The sequence below is a fragment of the Polyodon spathula genome, chromosome 18, assembly GCF_017654505.1.
Source record: "Polyodon spathula isolate WHYD16114869_AA chromosome 18, ASM1765450v1, whole genome shotgun sequence".
NCBI classification, from domain to species: Eukaryota; Metazoa; Chordata; class Actinopteri; order Acipenseriformes; family Polyodontidae; genus Polyodon; species Polyodon spathula.
This window is the reverse complement of record NC_054551.1, coordinates 7311143-7320255: the sequence shown is the minus strand read 5'-3', so window position 1 is coordinate 7320255 and position 9113 is coordinate 7311143. Positions and strand designations below refer to the sequence as shown.

Here is a 9113-nt window from a genome sequence, read left to right as displayed (position 1 = left end):
AAAGTGATGACTCGATGAGCCATTCTGAAGAAAGCTGCAGAAATCTTCCACCCCCAAGTTTCCAAAAGGAATCAGAAGCATTCATCATTGAGGAATGATTATGCATCTCTCCAGAATAATTCAAACTGGCCTTGTCTGTATATTGTTATCTCTCTCTCTCTGTGTTATAGGCATCATCTCTGTCTCTGCCTATAGGTGAACACTGCTGTCAATGGGGTGTAGTGTTACCGTGGGAAAATAAACAAGAAATATTGAATCAGCTATGAGATGTCATACACTATGGACCAGAGCCAGAACAACATGATTCACACAAAAAGAGAAAATATTGATTAGTTTAATTGTTATTGTCTTTACATTTGTTTCTAAGAAAAAAATAGTTGAACAGATGAACACAAAATATGGTGTGCTGAAATTAGATTTATGAAAAGTGCTTCATAGTTCTAAGGTATTTTCACATAATCACGTTAGACAAATAAGTGCACCAAAATGTAATTATCTACTTATTATAATCCTCATAAGAAGAGTCTCTTGTCTGTTCCACTACAATAGACCAACAGGCTGCAAGATGCTTCATGTCCTTGGAAGGTTCACAGTGCCCTCTAGTGGTGGAATCACATCTCTGTAGTCCAGTTCTCTGCTTTACCTGTCAAAGCATTGAAGATGCCCAGAATACAATGGCCATTGCAATTATGTTTTCTCATTTGCAATAAACAAAATTCTCAGTTGAAAATGGCATTATTCCCGTTAGTGAAACTATAACTTTTTAAATTCAATGTAATGATATTTGGGAATAATCTGGGTTAAAACAAGCAAAAACAGGTTTAAAGCAACACATCAGAAATGTTTTATGAACCAACTTTTAAACCATCAAGCTCTTCAACCCGCTTGAGCAGCTAAAAACCTGCCCAATCTGATTTGGCTAAACAAGTCTTAACCATTGCTGGTACTTGTAACAGTAAAGGCATTGTAAATGTTCACTCCCCTAGCAAACTGTAACTGTAGTACTATATATGTATACAGAATGGATTGCAAGGAAAACCAGGATACCCTTAACTCAATTAGTGCCTTAAACCAATTCCAGTTGATTAATACTACTAGACTTGGGGGATACATTGTGCAGCCCCCTCTTCCGCCCTCGTGACCATCTCAATTTTTCAGTAGCCGCCCTTCAGAGGGTTTGTGGACAGGAAGTGGTGAGTATCTCAGAGCCCCTGTAAGAGACGGCTAAAAGTAGTTTAGGCTTGCCAGATGTGTTTCTGGCGATTTCTCTATATATGGTCAACATGTCAAAATGTGAATTTGGATTAAAAAAAAATAAATAAAAAATACATGTTATATTTATTATACTACTGCTCCTAATACTACTAACCCTAGTACTCCTCTTTGGGGAGAGACGTTATTGTAAGTGACTCTGCACACACCCTAGTCTTGCATCTTGTAACGCGCTTTGTGATGATGGTCCACTATGAAAGGCACTACGTAAAAATAAAAACTACTGCTAATATAGTTCATCATATCCAGGAAATTAAATGTCTCATTAGTTAAAAGTGAGGTAGGTATAAAAAATAATTCAGTCCTAACTGGAAAGCCATGGTAATGATCCCAGGGTCTGGGCCCAATCAAAGGTCTTGTGTCTGCAGCTGCAACAGCTCTGGTACTAAGGTTGGGAAATATTTGGAATATTTGTTGGAGCAGGCAGTGATAAACTTTCACACGTCACATGTTGATGTCAGGCTTCCGAAACAGAATGGGATATCTCTTCTGGAACTGAAGGTGGGTTCTTGCAAGTTCTGATAAATAGGGCAGCATTTGTGTTGTTTGCAATCATGTTTTTTTTTATCTCAATTGTTCCGATGTCTTTTCCCATGTAAGCAGTATTCTGAATAACTCAATTAAAATGCACGCCATTCCCATCAAGGTCATATTACAGTTTTTCTCGATTGCTAAATCAATGTTAATTAAACTGTGATCAATACCAAAACCTACGCAACCAGTACTGCATTATATAAGTCATTTATAGTTCTTTTCACACAAAATGGAAATCTTAAATATGTTTTTACAAAACACTAAATACAAGTCTCAACATGTGACACAACATGCAATTGAATGAGTCTTGTTAATCAGAGAGGGAGGACATTGAAGACAAGGACGACAACCTAGAGCCCTAAGAGGAAGGTGTGTCTGCATGCATGGCGGTAGGATTAGACACCGAAGGGGAAGGCGCACTTGGAATCTCTCAAATGAGATACGGACAACAATAGTTTACCATGTGATAAATCATGGAGTTACAATGAGAGTAGCTGGCAGAGGGTACAGCCTAATCTTAGCAGATCTACAGTGGCATCAATCATTCGAATTTTCAGGAATAAACAAATGGTTATGTTTGAGTAAAGTTACCATTACATTACATAACATGTTTATGTCTCTTCACTGTGTTCTTTGGCACAACTGGCACACTTCAGGAGTGCTTACTGTTAGCGGGTACCCCTAAAAAATGGAAGAAATGAATAAACTACTTTTTTGTTGTAAAAATAATTGTCATTGTCTGTTCTTGAGTGTAAAAGTTGTCCACTGTCTGAGTTATTTTGTTTGTTTCTACACAATTTGATTATCAAAAAGGCTGATAATGTGCGCTTTTCATTAGATGGCAAATTGTATTGTTTTGATGTACTTATTTCGTTTTCGTATTTTTAGAGCATTAGAGCAATTTGCAAATGAAATGTGTTATTTTGCAAGCTATGTTTCAGTTTTGAGTGTTGTGTTAACTGTTTTGAGAAAGTTGCACAATGTTTCAAGACATGTATGTAAGCGATTGGGGAGAAACTGCAATATAACATTCTAATCAATGTATAGGAATGCATTGTACTTACTGGTGCCAAGCTTTACAAATATATGGCACAACGTCTCAAATTGTAATTTTAGTTTAAGAGGAATAGAACTCTGTAACAATACACTGCACGTGTATACTGATTTGTCCTGTTGGAGGTGCCTAGTCCATAGGACAATACATTATTAGTCACTACTGTAGGGTGGTGAGAGCTGTAAACCGCTCTTGGGATGGTACAAACACATTTTCTTAATTAAAATCAATGCCTAATTTTATGTTTTGCAAAGTATAATAAAGGTTGGAACCCTGTGGTATTTGATCTGGGAGCTTCACCCTCACTTCCTCCCTCCCAGCCCCAGGTCGCTCACAGAGCACACACCCACAGACGAAAGCATAATTTTTCAGCACTGAGCAGATCTGTGTTTGTGTTTGTTTAGACTTCAGTTTCAAAGCAGCCACATCATTATCAATGGATCAAAAAAGGGAAGCAGCCACTACCCACCTGAGCAATTAACAGGTTTCCTTTGCAGTGACATAGTAAATAAATACCAGGAGTGTTGTGTGTAGAGTAGAGAACTGAGACAACCTTTTAAAGGTAAAAATGCATTCCTACTAGACTCTGCCAGGGAAAGAGGCAGCAGATTCTCCAGCACTGTCAGTACCTTGAGATACAGTTCTTTACTTTTCACAGGGATGGAAAACTAAATGTTGAATAACAAATAAAGCAATGCAAGTATTTTTTTATTTTTTTTTTTAAATGTGCAATTATCCAGTACAGTATTCTTTACAACAACAACACACATTTAAAAAGTGCAAAAGGTTTACAATAATTATTAAAATAAACACAGAATGTAATGAATATCCAAGTGCATAAAGTTAAAAAAACGAGCAACAATACTGTCTAGATAATTACTGCAGCCCGGAGAACTGTAGCTGACAGGTCCCATTTGAAAAACGACATTGTTTTCAGTGGTTTTAGAGTACTGGGGAATCACTGGCTTACCCACTGTTAACATTAAATAATTAAATCGGTCAGAGTAGATTCCCTGCTACTTAAACATTCTCTTAAAAAAATCCAGCAGTGACTTTCTGGACATGAAACAAAAAAAAAAGAATATGTTTATTGTTGAGATCAGAAGATAATTGCCTCAGGATCTCTACATTTCATTTTCCTTAATGATGCATTATACATTTTTTATTTCGTTTCCTTTGCAATATACATTTTCATGTTTGGATAATGAGTATGACAATACAAAGTTGAACTTATTTTGCTTTGGTCAGTTTCCTCAGTAAATTAGCGGTCTTTGGTAATTTATTACTTATTGAGATTGACCCTGATTCTTAATACTGTACTTATTGCACTGCAGAGCCGTCCTGCTCAAATATTCCTTGTTGAAAATAAATTATTAAATAAATAAAAGACCTTGTGTCTGTATGTCAGACCTACTGACTCACTCTCGCTTAGAGAGAGACAGACACTTACAGTATTGTACAGTACCCTTTAAAAGAGTTAAGAAATGTGTCAGAACTCCACATGTCTTTTTAATGAGGAGTTTAGCTTGCACATTCCTTAATAAACTCGAATGCACCAATATTAAGTAGCTACTTATTTTTATCAACAGCAGCCATTTCATATCTTGAACCCATCACCAAAAAGTGTAAGAACTGACATTTTTTTAAAATGAAATTACAATAAAGATAGTTCATTGAAAATGCTGAGAGCCTTTGTCTTTTGCAACGTAGGCTTCTATTGGCAAACGGATGGATTCATCCCGCTGCTGTTTATATGATTACAACAGACTCCCAAGGAGCGCTCTTAAACTCCTACAGCAGGCAGCTCCTCTATTCCTTTTACAGTAAGGAGTTAAAATCATATCCCTACATCAATAACATCCCGGTCCATTTCAATAGGCACATTGTCCCATTACACGTGGCAAGGTTACACAAATCGCAAGAAGTTTATGTTTTAAATGAAATATTGCAGATTTTTTGGGGAAAAGGGTTTCCGGGCATAACCTTTTCCTATGTCCTCCCCCAATTTTAGCACAAGTCCTTAGTTTTGCAAATTTTTCACTTTTGCCCCAGAGTACGTCATGTCATGGGCATTAAACTAGCACTTTGTATGAGGCACAAAACTATTATTATTCTTTTTTGTAATACTTATTTAAATGTTTTTTTAGAGACTGTAAATGTAAATGTATACATATACTCATTTTCTTTTACTTTAACTGCACAATAACAATAATAGCGATCTTACACTTTAGCTGCACTGTGGTATATGTTGTCATGTATTCTATCTCCAGTTATAATATAATTGAAATGCCACCTAACACACTTGCTTGTGCCATCTATATGCATATGAAATTCAGAAGCATTTCTCTTGTTGGAATGAACTGTCATCTCAGCTCACATAGACTATTGCATTCTCAGAAAATATAGTTAAAGATTTCTGATAACAGTATTTGTCTGAATGTCCCAATTTGGCAGTGAAACGGTTAATGTAGCTCCCTCGGAGCTGATCCCTTATGATTTGTATCAGATATTCCACTGCAGCCACGCTTCATAACCAACACAATGGGCTGCTTGAAGCTGCAGGCAGGGAACAGCTCCAAACCAAAGGAAAAAGTCAATGGTAGTCTGCAAACTCTTTCTGTTGGAAGCTATTGAGATTCATAATGGAAATGTTTAAGTCCAAACCTCTTTAGTCAAATAGATACAGTACAAAAATAAAATGTTGAGCTTTTGACCTGCATTTCTGAAAGAACTCTAATAATATATATTTTTATTGACTAGTATTAAAGAGGGAGTTGATTTATATTTATATTGAAATGTATTGAATGCATGAATATAGTATAATTTCCATATAATTAGGATTGATGATTGAACATGCCGAGGTCAAGTCAGATATATATATATATATATATATAAAAAGCTGCTCTTTTTTCAATTCTTTTTTTGACGTTGGTTGACTGACATGGCAATCAATTTATCATCCAATTTAAAAAAGAGAATGTGACCTCAGATGGCAGACACTGTCACCATGGTAACTGAATTTGAAGAGTCCATCCCTACAGGTCGGTTTACGTGGAAGGTGATGCTCTGTGACAAGACATGGTGAAGCTCTGTGTTGAATGACGCAGAATCACGAAGACTGCTGTTGTGATGATTAAGCTAAGGGCAGAATAATGATATCATACTTTAGCTTTGAGGGAAATGGGAAAGTGCAAACAATATGTTTTTTTTTTGCTGTCTTCCAATCAATTGCTATAATATTCTCTGTGCTAAAAGTATGCATATTTACAGTGTTTTTAAAGGTAACTAAAGCATCAACTGACTACTGCTACATGAAGAATAGAATGTGTCTCTTCTTGAATGTGTGTGTTGCCTAAATATAGAGTGAGAAGGGGCTTGCTTATAACACATTCTACAAATAAGTGGGTTTTAACCCAGCTCTGGCCAGTGTACAGGAAGTGTTGTATTTCTAACCTTTGCAGAGTGTTCTTGACCTGTGCTTGAGTGCTTGAAAGCAGTCAGGTCTAACTCAATTGTGTTTTTCGGCGAAGGCACAATCTTTGCTGTGTTTTTTAGTATAACTATACTATGCTGAGTTTTAATTGCTGTTTAACAAACTGCCCTTGTTTTTCATAAGGGAAACATAAAAAGTTAACTCATCATGTCATACACACTCAAATCATATGTTTAATTTGCAGAAGCAGGTTTGTACATAGAGCTTTGGGAGTAACCTAAACTCTAAACTGGTAGATGTTTCCTTTAGCATGATGCATTAATTTTAAACCCACAAGTAATCTCCCCCTGTTCCAGGTCTAACTTTCAGTCCATATGCAAATTAACCTGCACTCAAAAAATGAGCATGCAAGTGTGCACATACATTTTAAGTCGAGTTATAAATTCAGTACTGTATTACCCCACTCCTAGGAATGGTAACTACTACAGTAAATGTGCTTATAATCCCATGTGCATTTACAATAGTTTACCTGTCACCCTTCTCTGATCTTTACCATGCTGTCACTATGCATTGCTACACTTTCCTATGCTTAACCAAGATATATGGGGTTTTAACAGTGGTGATTTATACCTGCTATTTCTGTGCTACAGAGACACCAGTAACTTTTCATCACACTATAGAATTAACTAATTTTGCTTCATGTAGCCAAATGAAGGCTGCTGCATAATGTTATGTTAACATATTAAATGACATACCGCTTTGTAGTTTCCATATACTTAACGGAAAAGTGACAAAAATTTATAAAATTGACATTTTGAAATCTAAAATGAAATACTGTACTACTATTATGGCTTCTGGTAGACTTTTGCAATATCATTTTGTAGTTTATTTTATTACATAATGTTAAGTAAAAGATCTAAATTATGTTTATATAGCTTTTTTTTTTTTTTTTTTTTTTTATTTTTTTTTATTATTATGTCTCAATCCTAAAATTCTAGGTGATGGTAAACTTTTAGCCAGAGCTCTATTAGTACTCAGGTACACAGGTGATATTTGCCTGATGTAATCTGCATGATTTTCATAAAGTGATACCAGATTGTGGTTTTCTGTTTTTTTTAATTTCATAAAAATGAAGAAAATTAAAGTTATACTGACATTCTCAGCATGGAGTCCTGTTTTTTTCAGGTGATCAGGAGCTTAGGCTGCAAACAACTTAATATTAATAATTAAGAAGCAAATAACACTTTACCGGACTTTTGTGCAGGTTGAGAAAATATAAATGCTTTCCAAAAACAAACTGGCCAATCTGACCTGATCAAAGGAGGGTACAACTTCTGTCTCAAGAGATAGGGGGTTGAAAGGTTATTCGGACTCCAGATGTTTACACCTCACCCCCCTCCCCACGCTGTCCCGCTGTGGCCTGCCCAGCCTGATAAGCCTGTGCAGGTGCGTCCAGGAGTAGGTGAGCCGGGCCGAGACAAGGTCCAAAGAAGATAGGTCGAAACCTGCCATCAGGTTAGAAGGAGGGGCATCCTTAAGGGGCTTAGGCAAAGACAGGAAATCTGGTAGCAGGCCGGGATCCCCTCCCAGAAAGAGGTGGCCGAGCTGTCGGCTGTGCAGGGCTTCTCGTAGGCAGCGTAGCAGGTCCTCCATTCTCTCCACAAGGTGGCGTTCTTCCCAGGATTCTGGCGCAGAGGTAAGCAGGAGCCGGAGCCAGACCGTCTTGATGGCGTAGGAGGAGAGCACCGCCCTCCATTCAGCTGCACCTTTACTGTCCAACACCTGGCCACTCAGCTCCCTCACCGCCTTTAGGATCTGCAGGCATTTCAGGTGGCAGGAGCTGGCCGGCAATCTGCCCTTGAGCCAGCCCAGGAGCTTCTGTTCCTGCTTGGGGAAGTAGACTGTCCACAAGGCCTCCTGCTTCCCCCCTGTTACCTCTGTTTTGGGCTGGGCGACCAGGTAGGCTCCGTCTCCGAGGTGGAGGGCTGGGATGAGGCGGATTCCCATGGAGATATGGCAGCAGACATAGTCGGAGCGTGGGTTAAGGCGCAGGAGCACGCGATCCTCGGTGAGCGACAAACTGATGTAGCAGCGCTGCTCGAAGGGGTAGCGGATGGCGCCCAGGCAGCGTTGCACTGTGGGGTAAAACCAGCGCAGGACGGGCGCCGGAGACAGCCGGTAAGCATCTCCTCTCCCCTCCTCGCTTAGGAAGCTTTCCACAAAAGTCCGTTGTTTCCGTGCCCACTCTGATTTCCTAGGGGTCTCCAGACTGCAGAGTGGGGGCCCTCCTCCTCCCTCTCCCATTGAGCTGCACCGTGAATCCAGTTTGAGGCCCCGGGGTAGACGCAGGGGCACTAGAATATCGAAACAGTCAGGGCTGCTCACTTTGTGTTCCTCATAGGCACTGCCAATCTGAACAAAGTCGCCCCGGAAAGCCAGTGTGGATTCCGGAGGTATCTCAGCCCTCCCAGCCCTCACTAGCTCACTCACCAGCTTGGCCACATGGGCTTTGCTATGGCCCAAAACATGAGGAGACAGTCGAACCTGCCTCTCGTAGTAGCTCTCCAGCAGCTCTCTCCTGTTTGGGCCCTGTCGCTGGGGAATCTCTGGGAGCTCCCTCTCCCTTCCTCTCCCCCTCCTCTGAGGGGACGAGCAGTACTTGATAAGGAAGTAACAGAGGAGAATAGGAAGGGCAAGTTTGAGAAGGGAGAGGGTTCCAGTGTCCTTTTCAGAGCACCCATCTGGGCCTGATTCCTGGCCCCTGCGTAGAGTCTGGTGGAGGAAAAGCATACCAGTGCAGAGGCAGGTGACCAGAGGCCA

The 9113-nt window shown here is 39.5% G+C and overlaps 1 protein-coding gene across 1 annotated transcript in view; it reads right to left on the bottom strand.

Moving 5' to 3' along the window:
• Window positions 1–7251: 7251 nt before the first annotated feature.
• Window positions 7252–9113, bottom strand: part of LOC121330514 (inositol 1,4,5-trisphosphate receptor-interacting protein-like 2) — a 2390-nt gene continuing 528 nt past the window's right edge. The window contains exon 1 of the mRNA XM_041277077.1: window positions 7252–9113. This exon is cut by the window's right edge and continues 528 nt beyond it. Coding sequence (XP_041133011.1) covers window positions 7656–9113 — 1458 coding nt within the window. The 3' untranslated portion in view covers window positions 7252–7655.